We start from the raw sequence: 19,557 nt of genomic DNA on the forward strand, positions 1-19,557 counted from the left end.
TCACTCCTGTATACTACTCCATTGTATAAGCATACCGCTATTTATTTCTTTTCCTGTTAATAGACATTTGGGTGGTTCCCAATTTTTTATAATTATAACGGTGCAAATATGAGGTCTTCTACCTTGTACCTATATGTCCCGTGTACAAGAAGCTCTTTAAGTTATACAGCTAATGGAGGAGTTTCTAGGTGACAGGGAAAGTGTATAGACAAATTTGCTTGATAATGCCCACGTTTTCTAAAACGATTTCTAAAACCATTATGAGTTCCTTTCCTATCGAGGGCAGAGGGCATATAGTTGTTGTGGATGCTCTAGGTGTTCACCACTCTTGGTATTGTAAAAACTTGGTCTAATTGGTTAAGTATGAAAATGGATCTCACTGGGGTGATAATTTGCATTATGATGATCACTAAGAGGATGAGGCATCTTTTCACATGTATATGAACATTTTTGGTTTCCTCCTTTGTAATTCCTTGTCAGTTTTTTTGCCTGTTTTTCTATTAGTTTTGTTTTGTCATTTCTTTTTAATGTACAAATTTCTTTATATATGCTGGATACTATTAGTCAATTACGTGTGTTGAATGTTTTAGCCATTTTACTCATTGCAAATACTTTCTGTAAACTCACTGCATATTCACAGTGAGTGAATTTTCTTGCTATAATATTTCTTGCTCTAAAAACTTCATGTGGCATGAAGGTAAATGAGGAATTTAGAGAATCCACGGATGGAAGTTCTGGCAAAAAAAAAAAAAAAACCCAAAAAACAAAACAAAAAAAAACACCTGTGTACAGAAAAGACAAATCTATATACATGATAAATGTCTACTCCAACAAAGACAACATGCTATCCTCCGTGAGGAAGGAGTCCAATGTGATCAGTGTACCACCAGGTAGTCAGCTGGTCCCGTAATACCATACCAAAGCCTCTGCATTAGATCTTACTATTCGTAAGGATGTCATTCACCCATGAAAGCCACATCAATCTTAGTGACAGGGAAGTCCATTGAGCCCACACATAATTTTCACCCTTGTCACCAAGGCCACCTTGTTTTTGAACCCACTGGGCGAGTATGGGATGACTGGGGAAAGAGAACAGGTAATCTTGTCCACCTGATAAAATTACATTTCATCACAGGTGTTGATTGTCGCAACCATATAAGCTAGAAATATCCTGATGTTGGGCCATACAGAAAGGTCCATTCACATATTTTTTTTTCCAGATCTCATCTTCATAAATTTTCCAATCATGTTCCTTCTGGGCGAACAATTAGCTACTGATTAAGAACATATGTATATCTATACTTCTTGCCATCTCTCCTTCAAATGGGCAATCAGATATGTTACTCAAAAGTTCTTTCCCAAGGGCGTATTTCCCTTACTTGTCTTTGAAATTGTCCTCTATTTGGGATTATAATGTTCCAGGTTTCACTTCTGACTGGTGTCAGCATATCATGTGGAGCAATCTTTAAACTAGGCTCATGTTCTTCTCTCAATTATTATAAAGAACACCACGCAGAAGACCATAAATATGGGTTAAAACAGAAGTTTTTAAGAGGCATCTCCTCTTGCAACTTACTTATGCCTTTAGAATGTAATGGGGCCCAACTTCAAGTCTACCACTTTCTCTTGGTAAAGGAATCATGCTTCATAAACTCAACTCTGTGACATGGTGGACCAGAGACACCCAGTTTCACATTAGGAATACTAGGTTTTAAAGCTATTTGACATCCATTGTCAGGCACCAAATCTCCTCCAGGGCTCGGTACAAGTCAAAAGTTTTTTCTGAAATAGAGCGTAAGTATTTGAAAAAAGCAGATACTTCTTTGCTTTAAAACCCAAGGATATGCTCAGACATTCTCCTACTGAGTTTTGAAAGAGTATTCATTCAGCATTCTGATCTGCCACTGACATTTACAACACTATTGAATTTGTTGCACAGCTCTTTGAACTGTAGCCGTACCATTTCTGAAGACTTATTTTGCTCTTGACCCCACTCAAAACTTTTAGCCTTTCAGGCCCCTCAGTAAGTCAGTCCCAGGAGCAAGGTCAGCCGTGTTTGTTACGGCATAATCAAAATCACCATGTGTTGTGACACTTATCTTAAAGATAGGCAGTGTGAGATGAGATGCAGCAATATTTTCACTTTGGAGGTGCTATCTCAACACACCCCAGACCTCCAGACCCCTCAAACATCGCTAAAATGACACTCTCCTGAATTTTCATTTGGTTTATCTCTAAACTTCTGACACACTTGTGCCTTACCAAGGCCTCTAGTAGACTTGCAATTCCCTGCTAAACAAAGCCAGTCAGCATGATATAATCAGTACAGCGGATCGACATGACTTCCTGAGGGACAGCGAGACTCAAGTTTCTAGCAGTTCAGGTTGTGCAGAAAGCATGAGAAATCACATAACTCAGAGGTAAGACAAAGTGTATTGCTGTCCTTTCCAAGTGAAAACAAGTGGCTTCAGGCAGTCTTTACTCCTCATTACAGAGGAAAGGAGCATTCAGCAGATGGACAACAGTATGCCTGCCCAGAGCGCATGTTCACGCACTCCAGAAGAGAGACCATAGACGGACGGCAGCTGTAATTAGAACCAGCCCCTGATTCAGTTTCATAGTTCAAGTGTCATTCTCCAAGATCACCTTACCTTAGGCACAAGCCAAACAGGTGTTATACAAACAATTATATTCTTTATCTTTTATATAAAAGATACTAATTAGTTTGAGGCTAATACTTAAAACTGCCCGGAAGATATCTAGAAGGACTAAGTATGGGTTTTGAAACTAAGAAAAATCATTTGTCTCTTTAAAAAGCCTAGATTTTAAGACTTGTCTCATCATAGATAAGACTTATCTCACCATAAAAGTCAACTCTGAGGCTCAAAGTAGAACGGTAACCTTTTTTTTTTCTAGAATTTGTATTTTCTTTTATTCTCTAATATTAGTCTCTTGCCAAAAAAGACTGCCTTATAGACAAAGAAGGATCCAGATGGTGGTAAAAATGCTCCCATTGAAATCACTTCCTCAGGAAAACCTTTTCAAATATCTACCTCTCTCACTCCAAGACTTCATTAAATCTTCTTTGAGAGGTGCTCAGTTCTTTTCCACTGTACTTTTCATACTTTTAATTATTTTTAGTTATTTCTAATTATATATATGGTTTCTCATATTTTAAGCTCACTCTATAAAATGTTTGTGCTTAATTGAACAGCAATAAATATGCATGTATACTGTATAAATATGTGCCACAATGCACCAAGGATTATGCAATATTTTCTGCCAATTTGTGTGAGATTAAGGATAGTCCTGACTTCTGATCCACTTCTCATATTAATTTTCTAACATTTTTATATAAATGATCATATAAATGAAAGACTACATTTCCTCAAAGCTAAAAATATCCAACCACCCAAATCACGTGGTATTCCATTTTCTACTTTTAGAGATGTAGTCTCTCAAACTTTACAAAGCAAGGTACAAAGAAGTGAGTCCAAACAGAAAGGAAGCATCTCGCTGGATGGAGAAATCCAGACTGTGGGATTGCTGAAGTGGCTGCAAATTGTAGGATAGCTTATGGGAGAGGAATGAATTGTATGGGGGGGGGGGCGGTCCAGAAGTATGAATGGGGTCCCCATGAGTCTTTGGTAGAATATTAAACTCTATATGCATAGGGAGAAATTATATGAAGCCTGGCAGAGAATAACTGGGGACTCTCAGCTAAACAGATATTTTAGAGTTTGCCAATGCTGGGAGATATTGGAATTCTGACCAGCAAGGGTGGAAAGACTTGCCGAATACAAATCATTCAGCAGAGACCCCAGAAAAGCTATATCTTAACTATGCCCACTACAGACTGTGCTAACACAACCTACATTCAATCTCCAACAGGATCACACTGATTCACCAGCAAATTAACTGCCTGCTTTAAAAGATACTTATCACTATTTAAAGGATATGAAAACAATAATACAGTAACTCATATTACATATCTAGCATAGAATAAAAAAATTAATAGACATAGAAAGAAGCAAAAAAAAAAATGCGACATGATCTGGAGAATAAGCAATAGAAACATATCCCAAGATGACAGAGATGTTGGCATTAGCAGGCAAGGACTTTGAAACAACTATTATAAAAGTCTTCAATAATTCAAGGGAAATTATCAGATATAATGAGCAAATAGATGGGGAATCTCAGTCAAAAAGAAAAGGATACTATAAGGGGCACCTGTGTGGTTCAGTCAGTTAAGTGTTCAATTTAGGTTCAGGTCATGATCTCACAGTTCATGAGTTTGAACCCCACCTTGGGTTCTCTGCTGTCAGTGCAGAACCTGCTTTGGATCCTCTGTCCGCCCCCCTCTCTCTCTGCCCCTCCCCCACTCATTGTCTCCTTCTCTCTCAAAATAAGTAAATAAATAAACTTTAAAAAAAGAAAAGGATACTACAAAAGAAGAATAAATGGATATTCTAGAACTGAAAATATAATATCTGAAATAAAATTTTCACTGAATGAGCCCACTAGCATATTGGACACTGTGGGAGAAAAATGGATACTCTGGGCCACAAGGTATTCATGTGGACCATGAATCAGTACCCAAATGAACAGGTCAAATGAAAAGACCGAACTGACCCCATCAGAACCTATCTGAGGAATTAGAGCCTCTAAGTCAGTTTCTCAATTTTGGCACTATCAACATCTTGGACCAGGTACTTCTTTGTTGTAGGGAACTGTCCTATGCGTTTTTAGGATATTTAGTAGCACCCCTGGCTTCTACTCAGTAGATGCCCATTGTACTCCCTTCACAGTTATGAAAACTGCGATGTCTCCAGACATTGCCAAATGCCCTCAGGGAGAAAACTCCCCCCGCCCTTTGAAACCATAGCCCTGGCATGAAGCAAATGAAGAAAAATAGCTGGATTTCAGGCTACCCCAAAGATGACTCTTGTGTCTGTATACATAAGCACTCTGTTCACACTTAAAATAACATAAACTCACTGCTGACTTCTATTTCCATTGCTAGAATATAAATTCCAGGAAGATAACATAATAATCGTCTTATATCCTATTGCATAACCAGCAGCTAGGCTGATGCCCCTTGTACTTTGAATGAATTGATGAAATGGTGAATGAATACTGAGTTTTAGTTCTGCTTTTCTTAGGACCCGGAGTGACTATACAATGCTGAGGTGGTTTCCCTTTTATGTATTGCCTTTCTTCCTCACTACCTGAAATCGCCTAACCAATGGAAGTTTCCTATTGTCATCTGTTCTCAACTCTGTCTCCTCAGGAAAGTAACAGATTCACTGGTTCTCTTCCTTTACATCATAAACTGACAATCACTAGAATTTTTATGTGTCTTAAAGTCCATCTCACCGCTTCAAATCCTTCTACATACCTTATTTTACCTTAACTTTTAAACATTTCTACAAAATATTTAGAGCTGTGTATTGTAATGGTAGTAGTCCTGAAATCAGACTAAAATGAACAATGTAAAAAATACAATTAATGTTTTTAAGGTGACAGGATTCTGAGTCTTCATTGGGAAACTGTTTTGTGACACGATGCAACTTAATATGAAAGATATTTAAACACTGTTTATGTGAAATTGCAAATTTAATCAAAAGCTTTCAAGATATATATTATAATCTTGTTTACCATCGCCCAGCTTCAACAATTATAAATTCATGGCCAATCTTGTTGATCTGCCCCTAAATCCACTTCCCTTTTTCTGTATTATTTTTAAGCATGTCCTGGACATATTATCATTTCACCCTTAGAGAGTTGAATGCATAGCTCTAAAAACACTATTTTTTAAACAAAACCAAAATAATTTTTTCCACATCTTAAGGAGTCAACATAATTCCTTAATTTCATTAAACACCCAGTCAGCATTGAAATTTCCAGTAGTTTAAGGTGTCATACTGACTTTTATTTGTAAGGTTCATTTGATGCAGTTGGGATTTAAATGAGAGCCATACATAACAAATGTTTATTTTGTTTTTCCAATCTCTTTTAACTGATAGGTTTTCTTGTTATCCCTGACCTGGCCCCCTCCTTCCTCCTGGTTCTCCTCTTCCTCTTCCTATTATTATTTTTTTTAATTTTTTAATGTCTATTTTTGAGAGAGAGAGAGAACAGAGCCCGCGTGGGGGAGGGGCAGAGAGAGAAGGAGACACAGAATCTGAAGCAGGCTCCAGGCTCCGAGTTGTCAGCACAGAGCCCCAAGTGGGGCTCGAACCCAGGGACCACCACCACAGGATTATGACGTGAGTTGAAGTCAGCCACTTAACTGACTGAGCCCCCCAGGAGTCCCTCCCTTACTATTATTTGTTGAAGAAACTAGGTTCTTTGTCCTGTAGAGGTTTGTTCCAAAGTCTGTGGCTGAAATTTTAAAGATACTGCTCTCATCCAGAGATTTGTGTAAAAAAAAATGTTGTGGAATGTCGCACCTATCCTCCAGATTTGGTTTACATTTAACTGAAAAATTACATTTCTGTGGTGGGTTATCAAAAGACATCACCATATTTGTTACTGTCATCAGAGGGCTCTGTATCAGAAAGGTATGAACTTTTAGATTTTTTACACACAAAAAGTCTATATTATGGTTATCAAGAAGGACACAGTTAAATCAAACTGGAGATATGTTCTTCACTTTGTATAGATTTCTAGCTCCAGTTAGGAACTGATACATGATGCTTTCTCTCCCCACTCTCACCTTTGTACCCTTGAGCAACATTTGTTTGACAGCAAAATATTAGCCCTGGAGACTTGTATTGACAGAATTTTATTTCATCTTTATTTAGTAACTTAATCTCCATAAGACCAAAGCAGTATGATTTCATCTGATACCAACGTCACCTCAAACTTGAACAGAAAATGTACGTGGGTTTTTGGAATAACTTTGTGCCCATTCAAGTGCATGATGGATTCTGACTTTTGCTTAAAGTTCATTGTGAGCAACATATCACAATAGAAGCAGAAAAATATAACAGAAGCAGGTTTTCCTACCAAGGTCATTTAAACACCAGGCCTCCTCCTCTTCTCTATTGCCTGGAGTGAGGGACCCTACTCTGGCTTGAACTGGCAATTGCTTCAACACTAAGAGTACACAAATGACGAGTGTGTTAATGTACCTTTACAATATTTGTTTTTAGTTGGTATGCCCTGGAGCTGGAATGAACATATGCTTTGATTTCTAGAAACAATGAAATTCATAATAAAGTATGTTCTCCTTACAAATATGGTTTTTTGGTTTTTAATTAACCTAGTGGAAATATATAATTTCTTGTGTGAAAGTAATCTGGGGTTTGGCAAAAACATAGCAAAAAGGCAATGTTTTATCTGGTTCAAAATTTTTTTTCAGGACCAGTCAACAACTTCATATTCTTACCCATTGAAGTTCAGTCTTGTCTTTAATTTTCATGCTTTTAAATATGCGCTGTTTAGGGGCGCCTGGGTGCCTCAGTTGCTTGAGCGTCCACTTCAGCTCAGGTCATGATCTCCGGTCTGTGAGTTCGAGCCCCGCATCGGGCTCTGTGCTGACAGCTCTGAGCATGGAGCTTGCTTCGGATTCTGTGTCTCCCTCTCTCTCTGTCCCTCCCCTGCTCACGCTCTGTCTCTCTCTCTCAAAAATAAACATTTAAAAAATTTAAATATACACTGTTTGGTAACAGAGTAAGTTATGATCTCTTAAAATCATAAACAAAGTATAACAAAAATCTACCCATTACAGGAGTTTACAAGTGATGACGAAAATATTTTTGTTTCTTCACCAATTTTGAATTTGAAGTAATTTATATTTTATATTGTCTATTTTAGGATGAGTATTTTACAAAGACAAAACATACCCATTATAGTTATAATTCAGTCAATGCTTTGAGTTGTATTATGATTTCTGACATTGCTAACTACTACTAATAAAAGAAGCATCTATCAAACAGGGCGCACAGATTCTGGGAATCATGACTCCATTGCATTTTTTGATTCATTTCTTTCACATTTGTAAAGGATCAAAGTTCTACACAAAATTCATAAACCTTCAAACTTCACTAACAAGTAACTTCTTTGATGAGGCCCCTAAATAATGCTTTTGTTTACTAGTGAAAAATGGACACTTCAGTTCTAATCTTGCACAATAACTCGTTCTCCAACTAAAATTTTGAAAGTCTGAACAAATTATATCCTTTGGGAAGATATTTTTGGAAATCAGGACTTGCATTCTGTGTTAAAACTGGTAGGAATTAACTACTTACATTATTCGTTTTGTACTATATTCTGATTTCCAAAACTGACCAAAGAACTGAGTTTGCTGGTAAAAAGAAGGTGGGCTGGGATAAGCCAATTTGCGATTCATACTTTTATGGTACGCGTTTCATGAATGAACATAAACATTTATGTAAGCACATACAGACATACACAGGTTGAACAGTTAGGGGAAAAACACCTTTTAATATTTGTCGGAGGGGGTAGAATTGTAAAGTCTTCCATCAACTATTAGCTAAGTATCCCTCTTCATCAATTTTTACCTGCCCCTCCCACTTAATCTCTAAACTCAACCTATCTTTAAGGAGATTGTCCTTGATGTTTAGTAAGCTCTACCAGCTGTGTCATAAATCAAAGTTCATCCATAATTCGCCTCCAGACAAGTAGTCCTCTTGAGTGCTTATTTTAGAGAATTTCCTTCTGGCTTCACCTACTTAATCACCACTGCTTCAGGCTACTCAAACCTGTGAGCAGATAGACAACGTTTCCTTTTGCCTGCCTTCTCTGGAACCATTGTACCTCCCCAAATTAGACCTATACAGTCATTCCAGATTACAGTAACAGACCCCCCCCCCCCACTCCACACACACTCTCTCTCTCTCTCTCTCTCTCTCTCTCTCTCTCATTCTCCCACCCCCCAACCTAATTTTTCCTTCCAGAGATGACTATTTTTAATATAAGTCAAAGCACACTGGCATGGGTTAGAGGGTGGGGATACTACCACATAGAAGTACTTTCTCGCTGCAAGTATTTTATGGTTTAGTAATTTTCCTCAAAGTTGTTCAACTTGTTTTTCACCAGTAAAATCGTGTCACGTTGAAAGTCTGGAAGAACTACTTCCCGGGGTTTTGAGAATAAGTTCAAATACTTACTGAGAATAAGTTCACGAAGCAAAGGCCATTTTCTGCCCTTTAAAATGACCCCTGACCTCATTATGTTTACTCAGAGAGAACAAATGCTTTCAAGATGCGCCGAAACCACCTCCAAAAGGTAGTTACTTCTAAACTATGAGACATTTCCCGAAACTCCCTCTATGGCGTGGGCAACTGTGAAAACGATTGCAGCTAGCGCCTGGGACAAGATTTTTCAATCGGCCTCTACATTTAGGGAGCGACCACAATTCCACCTGCCGCGTAGATTCAGAAACCACCCAACTCTACGGGATTCCAAACCTCTCCATCTCTTTCTGAGGCAACCCCAACATGGATCTGGGCGCAGCAAAGGATAAGATGGAGTGTGGGGAGGCCAGGAAAAGAAAAACGTGGGGATTCCATCTAATGATTGCGGGGCCGGGACTTAAAAAACTCCCAGTGCGCGAGGGCGGTGGGATGCCGTAGGGCGTGCGTCTTTGGGTAAGAGCAGAGGGGAGGCTGGACCCCATGTCTGCACGTGGAATCAGTAATTCCCCGTTCTCGGAACCCTCGGGTGCAACTCCGCGCCACGCGTCTGGGGCTCCCCAAACCCGAAAGGGGCCCCGAGTGGACTGGGTGAGGGTGTCCAGCGGGGCCCGCTCACCCGCTCGCCCGCGGTCCTCTCCGGGGCTGTCGTCTCCCTGCCCTTTGGGCCGCAGAGGAGCCCCTCGGGTCGAGGTCTCACCGCGCCCGCGTCAATCCTTCCCGGCCTTGAAATGCAGATTCTGGTTGCCAAGGAAATCGCCGCCTTGCCCCCGCGGTGCCCCCGGCCCAGGTTCGTTCTTCGTCCCGCCTCTGGCTGAAGGCGCCACTTTGCCAGGAGCGCCACAAAGACGTGCAAAAGTGAGGCGGCGCAGCACATTTTTAAACTCGTTCCCCGCGCCTCTCTCATGCAACCATCGGGGCGCTCCAAGAGCTAGTGAGGCAGCGCTGCCCCAGGCGCGGGAAGAGAATCTAGGCTTCTCTGGAGCCTGTGCCCGCGGTGTGGATCTGCGGTGGATTGTTCGCCACCGCCAGGACTGCAGATAGCGCCAGGCCGAGGGGAGGGGCCGAGACGCACCCTGCGGGCGAGCAGGGGTGCCGGGACCGCGGTGGCGAGGCGGGGACCCCTGCGGCCCGCTGTCCCCTGCATCTCTCCCCGGATGTGGTCCCGCTGCGGTGGGATGGCTGTGCTGCTCTGCGAGTTTGTCTGGCAGCTTCTACTGAGCAGCTAATAGTATAACAACCCGGCTTTGATAAATCTGAACTAATTACCCCTCTTAATTAAAGTCTTTAGCAGTTGTTTCACTGTTTTGGCAAGAAAACAGGAGAGACTTGCAGTTAGAAAACACCAGAGCCCGAGCTCACAGTGGAGCTGCTGATTAACACTTGAAGCATTTCAAGGACCTGGCACCCGACACAGTTTGGTTTTCATCCATGTTCCCTCCTTGATTGGAAGTATATTCGTCTATAAACATATATACACATAAAAACACGGAGGATCTTTTTGCCAGCTGTGTACAAGTGCCTGTGTGCATTCAGGATGCAAACAATAGATACCTTTCTGTATGGTATTGTCCTGATGCACGTTTGGGATGTAGATTACACACATCTCCTAGATACGTTGTTTCCATTTAACCAGCACTTCAAACAGATCAGATGGCCCAGGACAAAGACGTTGGTTAGAAAACTTCACATCTTCTGCCTCTGAACTTTGTCAAATTTCATTGTTTTGGGCCGAAGTTGTAACTGTGTAAAGAGACTATTATTTTGTTCTTGGTGAATTTCTCAGAACAAACATTAGGTGGTACTAACCCAGGGTTGAACTTTCAAAGAATGTGGAAGGATGAGGGGGTCAGAATAGTGATCTCTAGCTGAATAATATGAACGGAGCCCTTACATTTGTTGATTAAATAAGCATGTTCCAAGTATTTATTTCCAACAGTCAATGAATCAATTTTCACGTGCAAGAATCAAAACCAAAATTCAAATTCATCCATAATGAACCACCTTTTTCTGGTGTGTGTGTGTGTGTGTGTGTGTGTGTGTGTGTGTGTGCTCACGACTGTGAAATGTGCCTTTACAGGCACACACATCTATGCGTGTATATATAACATACACACAGTGTCTTGTTACCTCAGGGAAAGAGGAAATGATAAACAATCGGCAGGCATCTTGAGACCGCAGAATAACACAATGGAAATATATACAATAATAAAATTAAAATGGTGCAGCATTCCCGGGTAGGATAATACAGATCTCAATAAATACAGCAGAATTTTGTTTAAAAAAAAAATCAGAAAACAAATCCCCCAATTTTCTCATAATCGTTAGTGCGTATATAGGATATAATACACAGAACCATTTAGCAGGTGCATGCAAGAGGCTAAAGGGGGGGGAAATGCAGAGGCGCTTTCTGGTAGGCGCTAACGTGGGGCCCAACACGCCCTGGGGTCTGCAGACGAGATTGGGTCTGCAGGACCAGCTCTATTCCCCCGCTGCCTCGGTAGTGGGGCCCGAATGCGGCTGGGAAGGGACTTTGGCCTTGATCACTGGTGGGCCGGGTGGAGCCCGGGCTGCAGGGGACCAGGGGGCGGCAGCGGCGGCGGCAGAGGCGGCAGGGTGGCAGGCGGCATCTGCTGTAGAGGGGGCGACGGGTCCGTGCCGGGCTCCCCAGCGGACGTGCGGGCCAGCCCCAGGCTGCTGTCGTGTAGCTTGCGGACGTGCTTCTTGAGGTCAAAGTTCCTGCAGAAGCCTTTGCCACACGTGGGGCACGTGAACGGCTTCTTGTCGTTGTGAGTGTGCATGTGGAAGGTGAGGTTGTAAACCTGGTGGAAAGCCTTGTTGCAGATACTGCACTTGAACTGCTTCTCCCCGCTGTGGGTCAACTTGTGGTTTTTGTAATTCCCTGAAACAGACAGATGACAGGGACGTGGGTCTAAGTTGAGAGCTTGAAAAGAGAGGAGTGGACTATTGCAAAGCGAGAGGAAGAGCTGCCACAGCTCGGACAGCAGGTGCCGGGCTGTGCTGGGCACCTGCACTTCTCTCCCCACGTTTACTTGTAAATATCAGCAATGAGGCCATCCCCTCCACATTTTAAAACATATTTATTAACCCAGTTATATAAAACGAGAACAAGCCGCTCGGAAATACCCCTCAGTGTATAAACCATGTCTTTCTCTATTACTGATCAATGCAAGGGCAGGAGGTTGGAATGGCAACAGATGCACCAGTAACTGGGTGCACTTTAAAAATCATTTTTCCAAAATACCCGGAAAAGATTGGAACTTTCAGTAAGACTACTGGTGAAAGGCAACGCCTCCTGCGTTCTATACCTTTTTGATGAAATCCTTTGCCACAGAATTCACACACAAACGGTTTGTAGCCTGCGTGTATTCGGGTATGCGTGTTTAAAGTGGAACTTCTATTAAATGCTTTGCCACACTGGTTACATTTGTGAGGTTTTTCCTAAGGGGAAGGGAAGAAAAGCAGAGAAGTTAAGGTATTTTGTGGAGTCCTGCAAACTCAAAAACACAGTAATGCTGTCTCCCGTGTTTTTAAGCAGAACAAAGGCAAAAACATGGCATTTCCTCCTGTCCAGCTAGCACATTTTAAACCTTATGCTAAACAGCCAGGGTTTAGCGGCTATTTTTCTACCAACCGTTCCTCACCTGGGTATGAATGATCTTGTGCCTGCACAGGGTGCTGGCTTGCCGGAAGCCCTTTCCACACACTTTGCAAACGAAGGGTCTGGCTCCTGTGTGCACTGGCATGTGACGGGTTAAGTTATAGTGTGCGTTAAAGACCTTAAAGTTAAACACATGGAGAACAGGTTAGCCCAACAAGTACTTTGAAATTAAGCGCGGCAGAGCAGGGGGGAGGGAGGAAATAACCTTATAGAAAATGTATACAAATAATTACAAAAATAAAATGAAATTTGAAAGGAAGGAAGGAGGGAAGGAAAGAAGGAGGAAAGGAGGAAGGAAGGAGGGAAGGAAGGAAGGAAGGAAGGAGGGAAGGAAGGAAGGAAGGAAGGAAGGGAGGAAGGAAGGGAGGGAGACCTCCCTCCTGCATAGTACTTGCCTTTCCACACACTTCGCAAGTGAAAACTTTGGGCTTGGTATTAGGAGAGCCTCGGCTGAAGTCAGAGGTTTTGAACGCGATTTTTTCCGACAGAAGCTGGGCGCTTTCTTTCATATAATGCTGCAGTTGAGCCTGGGACAAGTCTTTGAAAGCTACTCCCGAGGGGTACTTCTCCACCGCCGGGACCACCAGTTTATTTCTTTCAGCTAAATACGTTTTTGGCTGAGGGTGCAGAGGGGAACTGAGGAAGTAGGAGGCCACCGGGTGGATGTTAACGCCGGCTGCCGGGTGGCAGGGGCCGTCACCTCGATTCAGGTAGCACAGGGCTCCCATGGCGTGGAAGGAAGAATGGTTGACCACACGGGGCCTTACCAGCTTGTACTGCTGCAGCGGCAGCGCGTCCCGGGCCAGGTCGCCCTTGAGACTCAGCGCGCAGTTGAGCAGATCGCTGCAGCTGAACGCGGGCGCTGCGGGCGCCGCCGCGGGTGCCGCCGGAGCCTCCAGACTCGCCTTCCGCGGCTCCGAGCCCGTCATTCCAGCCTTGGAGCTCGTATCGTACGCCACAGGCACGAAGGGGATCATGCAAGGGATCGACGAGTTAAGATGCAAAGAGTGCTTGGGGTCCCCCTTGGGCACGGCTCCCTGAAGGAAGTGGGGGACGGGCAGGGCCTTGGGCTCTGGGGTGCGCGCCATGATTCGTTCGATGGAGAAAGCCAAGGGTTTGGAGGTGCTCATCATGTTGCCCCGGGCCGGAGCAGTAGCTAACATTTTGGCAGTCGCGTTGTGGCAGCTACTGTCCATCTCTGAGTCGCCAGCGTCCGTCAGCCGGGGCCAGGCTGCGCCGTCGTTGCCTTGTTCCCTGCTTGTCACAGACCTGCGGAGAGGCGGACGGGCACCATCACCACGAGCAGCCTCCTCCTCCTCCTCCCCAGCATCACCAGCCGAACCTGCCTGCCCAGCCCAATGGACTCCTGCCAGCCCATCGCAGAGTTCTTGGCGCACCAATGACTCGAGGACAATCACTACTTATTTCTATCAATAGAAAGTGTTGTGTCAATAACGCAGCCAAGATCTCGCCAATCGTTAACTTCCAAGAGGAGAAGGTAAACTAGATAATTGCTCAATTCGCTTCCAACAGTCAACAGGAAAACTTTTTTTTTCTCCGCAGTCAGTGACTACTTTTCATTGGTGAGTGAAGTTCCCCCGCCCAAAAGAGGCGGGGGCGCTCTTCGCCGCGCGGCACGCCCTCCCCTCTGCGCGCAGTCTTTCGGGCGCACACCTCGCGGTCCTCCCCCGCCCCTTTGCTTTTTCCTCTGTCTTTTTAATTCTCAATCTGCTTAACCAGGCTTTAAAGGCCAAGCAAATCTGAGATCAATTTTCTCGTTTAGCTCTAAGTGACATCATCTAAAATCATTGTGCAAAGGCTAAATAAGGAAACGGAGTCTAATTCAGGGGCAAACGCCCGGCTATATTTATGAAACGCCAGGCTCCAGAAAGCCACGGCCAGGAAGCCGACCGCAGCGAAATCCGAGCTTTCTCTGCACGGTTCCGCCGGGCCGACACCGGGCCCAGGTCAAAGCCGCGCCGCCTCCTCCGCAGCCCTCTTTCTAGGGCTCCTCTGGGGCCCGGGGCTGAGGACTCCTGGCATCCCGGAGTCTCTGCGGCCCGAGCCGAATCTGGACCACTTGGAAGACGCCAGCAGGTAACTGGCCTCACAAAACGTCCCTGAGAATTAAAGGCCTTGGGAGGCTTGTTATGTATTTGTGGTTTTGTAAATGTGGTACCTTGACAGAAGTTTGGGAAAGCCGCACTCCATCCACAAAGTTGAGAAGGAGTTGCAAGGAATAGGCGGGTATCACACGACAAGAAACCTCGGCTACGGCCCGACCCCACCCCCGATATACACGAACACACACAGGCGCGCTTTTATACGTTTCCATTGAGAGCCCAGAAAAAATATTTATGTTAAGTACCTGCTCTCAGAGCTCTCTCGGAGCATTTTAGATACTGAAAGTTAAGCAGAGAAGGGAAACAACCTCTGATTCCACCCCCAGCCCTCCATGTCCCTACTGCTGGAGTCCCCACCACTTGTCAAAGCAGCGCCGGAGGCAGCCTGGGTGCGTGTGCTCACCGCGCGGCGGCGAGCACCGGGACCTGCGGGCACGCGAGCGCGCGGAGACCTAGTCCCTGTAACGCCCCAATATGCCGGCGCCCTCGAGTCTGGCGCCTCTGTCAAAACTCGGCGAGGAGCCGTAGAGCGTAAGGGGTGTTCCTGGAAGGCTCCGGTGGCTGCTCCTCCGTGCTGCGCGGGTTCCCGCCGCCTAGGCAGGCGCGGTCCGGAGCGCGCCGACCACTGCAGCGCTCACGCTCCTGGTTGCTCCCCTTTGCAAGCCTGCGATCCCGCAGAGCTTAGCCGTGGGACTAGCGGCTGCGCGGCGAGAGATCGGCGGCCGCGAGCCCGAGCCACGAAGTGGAGGAAGAGCGCAAACGTGCCAGTTCAGAACCCTGCGGCCCGCAAGCCCCTGGGAGTGGCCACCCGCTGCAGCCCAGGGTGCCATCCACCTGGTGAGTTACCCTCAGTGAGTGCGTGTAGAACGGGTGGTGACGGGTGGGTGTGGGTGACTTCTTGCAAGAGGCCTGGAAAGGGTCAGCAGTGGGAGCCTGGATGCAGACTATAAAACCTGGGATTGTTGAGCCTCTGAGCAATGTCACCCCAAAATGAGAAGTTGGACCCCAAACGGAGGAAATTTGCCTCAAAATAATCCCTCCTCCCTACCACAATGCTCAGCACAGGCCACTCACTCTGGCTTTTCGTGAGGGTCTGCCCCGCCCCGGCCGTGCGAGCCGAGAGGGGTGGACACTGCAGAGAGCCAGGGCTGGGGACGCGCGCCTTGTGTCCAGCGGCGGAGCAGAGCAGCGGGATGGGTGGTGGGGACACGCAATTGCTAAGGATGTGGGGGAGGAGACGTGAGTCCTATTGGAAGTTGGAGGCAGCCAAAGGGCTAAATGGGGGGAAAGTCTGGATGCGACCGGCCTTAACAACTAGGCCTGGGAAATGCCTCCTTTCGGGTCTCGGGGTGGTTTTGGGCTGGGAGGCTGCAGCCGTACACAGGTGCAGGGTGAGGCGAGCTTAGGGCTCTAGAGCCGAGTCCAGAGAGAGGCGCCTTCGCAGCGGACTTGGGCCCGGGCTCAGTCACCCAGGGTGCACCCAAGCTGGAAATTTCCTTTCCTTTTGCTGTTGGGGCCTCAGACCCTGTCTCCTCTTCTTCCCTGCTCAGACAAAGAGCTCGGGGACGGCTTTGCTAGGGGAAAGGCGGGGTGGGGGTGGGGGCGGTGGCGTCCCACGACAGATGGGTCGCCGTTAAGACTTTAATTGCTGCCTTTTGGGGCAGGTCAGGTTTCCTTTCCTACCTGCCACTTCCCAACATCGAAAAATCCCCCTCACGCTGCACCCCTCCAACATAGGGCCAGGTTTGAAGGAAAAGGCAAAGAAGCACGAAACAGCCTGGCTCTGGAAAGCTTCGGAGCGCCCAGCTGACTGGTACACCTCATCCGCTTCCGGAGCGTTACCTGCCTTCTGGACTGAATGCCACCAGTTTGTTTTACGTTCGTCGCGTGTCCCTCCGCACTCCCCTCTCCCCCTCCCCCACTCCCTCCTCCTTAACGGCCAGAGTCCTGTTTTTGACCTCGGTACATTTCTCCTTCGGTGGACACCGAACTAACAAGGAGAATTATTGGCTAAGGGGTATACTTATTTGTATAGTTAATATTTCCACTGTTTGCTTTTCACTGGTCTTTTCGGGATTTGCCTTTTTGACAAGTGTTTGAAAGTAAGGTGTCATGCGAGTTAACACAAATATTGCAAAGTAGCAATTATGCCCTCCCTTTAAAACATCAGACCTGAGTTTGCTAATCCTAAAGACTGAAGAGGTGCTTTTATGAAATCAAGGTCTTGATATTCTATCATTGGTTAATGAGTATCTTCTATTCAAAACCTAACTTAAAGCTCTTACTTAAAAAAATATATCTCTATTCAGTTAGAACTGCCGTAAACAAAATGCAAAATGCATTTAGGAAGGGCTTCCATCGTCTTGTCAAATCTGTCCAGTACTTTGGGTTTTCTTCCCCACATTTGAAAGATAACAAAACAAAAAAGAAAAGAAAAGCAGAGCATATTTGGCAAATTCAGAAGCTTCTGAAACTGTTCATCACTTAAAAATTGTTTATTAAAAGAATGCAAGACAGCCTTGTTCGTTTCATTAATGGCAAATAGAAACAGTTATAGTTTCTTTGGACTTTCTTTGAGACTCTTCTAATCCCCTTTTTGGTCAGAGCCAGTGATTTAAGTGTCCCACTCCTTCCCAATCACAGAAAGCCAGTATTTAAATCCTTGTGGAAGGGGAGTATTAAGTGTGTGGTTTATCCCGCCTGAGATGTACTGAGGGAAGCAGAGCAATCCTTGATATGAAGAGACCTGATAAACTCTTAAGACCTCCTGAGAAAATACGAAAAATTTCTACTCTTCTAAAATAATTTCAAGTTCTCTCTTTTTTTTTTTTTTTTTTTTTTGCCTCGGGAGCCCAATTTTTATTTCAGTGCTTCCTAAACTTTGTTCTTGATTGTTCAAGAACTTGCATAATTTTCACAGGTTTTTAAATTTACATTCCTATCACAAGCAAATGCAGTTTTTGGTCAAGACTATTGCAATCTGAAATAAAAGGCAATATAATGGAGCCATTGATTATAATCCACAATCTTTCCCCTCTTCTTCTTTAATAAGCCACAAAGTACTGTTGAGTTTTTAAAAAGGAACACATGGGTTAGAAACTATTATAACTTATCCAACCTTCTGCCAAGTGCATGAATTCATCTCTGCTCATGTTTTTAGGATTTTCAGGCCTCTCCAACATCCATGGCCCCTGCCTCTTCATCAGAAGTAACAGCCTGCTTTCCCTTTGCTTCTTAGTAGCTACTATGAGCTCAATGGAAGAGACTAGATTATTATTCCGACCACCCTGCCTCCCCAGGCACTAGGACCCATCCACAAGTCTTCCTGTTTAATAAATAGCAACCTACCTGCCTTCTGGAGGAGGAAAAACATTCCTAAATTCTTCTACAGTTTTACTCAGTCTTTATCTCTGACTTGTCTTTTGTTACTTCCTGTACTGTGTAATGGAGGTGGAGCGTTGGAGTAGGCCCCAAAGAGGGGGATCTGCAAGGTTCAAAGGAAGAGTCTTGTTGAGTACCTCAGATTAAGTTAATGAATACACAGTGGGAACTAACTTTCCAGCACATCAACAAACACAAGAGCTACGAGTTCCGATTTGAGGCTACTAGTGTGCTTTTAGTTTGGCAGCAAATAAAGAATTTTTGCTAATTTTGTAAAGCGTGTGAAGGGCAGTGTCCTCGGTTGGTTGTGAAGGAGGGGTCAGTTAACTCACCGAGCTCTCCTTTCTTCTGGGGGAGGGGAGGACGGAGCGTGGTTTGTTGTTTAGACCTTTGTTGTTACTATTTATTTCTTTTTATTGGGGGTCCCGGTTCAACCTAGTGGAATTATTGTCCTCAAAACAGCATTTACATATTAAATCGGTTTGTAAAAGTAAAGGAAGAGCCCCAAAGGTGAGAGCTATTAATGAGCCGGCAAGCATTACAGACAAGGATCACCTGCCGCGGGTTTGTTTCTGCCCCTCCACTAATGCTCGGGTTTTTCTCACCCGTTCCCACAGGCCTGGGAGGTGTGTTCCCTACAGACTGCGACTCAGAGCTGGACTTGGGGGAAAAAGAAGTTCAGAAACAAGCAACCCAATGTTTCCAACTCATTCGAGAAGCTGCCTACAAGTCTAACTACAAAAGTCAGACAAGTTTTGCTTGCAATTTACAAGGTAGTTCTGGAAGCCTGGGAAGTGAACAATTAGAAGAGGACGCCCCAAACACGCTCTTTTGTTCTGCACTGATCGCTGGTTGTGCAACTGGCTGATTATAGCTTTTCAGCAGCAGTCCCCAGATAATTTTTACGAGTCATTTTTGTGGTCAAAATAAAACCTACATTCGACACCGCCCGATTCTTTCCTTGATACTACCCACGAGGTTTAGAGCAGTTGTGATGTTCTTTGCAAACTTTCTGATTTCCCATGAAATAAATGTCTATAATAGAAATTCAAATAATACAGAGCAGAGAAGGAGCTTAGAGAAATGGAGAAGCAACAGAAGTAAATGAAAATCCGAGAGCCTTTTATCAACGTAGTTACCTCCCGGACCCCGGCCGTCTGTGGCTCCCGGCCGGGAGCGCCCCGCGCCGACCCGCTGCCCTCGGCCGCCT

General features: G+C 44.7%; 1 protein-coding gene across 2 annotated transcripts; it reads right to left on the reverse strand.

Annotated features, from left to right (window-relative positions):
* Positions 1-11,704: 11,704 nt before the first annotated feature.
* FEZF1 (FEZ family zinc finger 1) lies at positions 11,705-16,666 on the reverse strand. Of its 2 annotated transcripts, none has more exons than XM_030295488.1 (5): positions 16,650-16,666; positions 13,239-14,112; positions 12,827-12,961; positions 12,491-12,623; positions 11,705-12,063 (listed from the first exon to the last, which is right to left on the reverse strand). In XM_030295488.1, the coding sequence occupies exons 1-5, from the start codon at positions 16,664-16,666 to the stop codon at positions 11,705-11,707; spliced, it is 1,518 nt and encodes a 505-aa protein (XP_030151348.1). The 2 variants fall into 2 exon arrangements, with proteins under 2 accessions (XP_030151348.1, XP_030151354.1); XM_030295494.1 differs by lacking the exon at positions 16,650-16,666 and having other exon boundaries at positions 13,239-13,460; positions 13,611-14,039.
* Between the last annotated feature and the right edge of the window lie 2,891 nt (positions 16,667-19,557).

The sequence above is a fragment of the Lynx canadensis genome, chromosome A2 (assembly GCF_007474595.2).
Source record: "Lynx canadensis isolate LIC74 chromosome A2, mLynCan4.pri.v2, whole genome shotgun sequence".
Lineage (NCBI taxonomy): Eukaryota > Metazoa > Chordata > Mammalia > Carnivora > Felidae > Lynx > Lynx canadensis.

What these genes read in the sequence shown, in the direction of transcription:
- FEZF1 (XM_030295488.1), bottom strand. An exon ending in CTTGCGAAGTGTGTGGAAAG is followed by an intron (nt 12,962 to 13,238) that starts GCAAGTACTATG and finishes TTTAACTTTAAG; the next exon opens with GTCTTTAACGCACACTATAA. An exon ending in ACAAGATCATTCATACCCAG is followed by an intron (nt 12,624 to 12,826) that starts GTGAGGAACGGT and finishes CCTTCCCCTTAG; the next exon opens with GAAAAACCTCACAAATGTAA.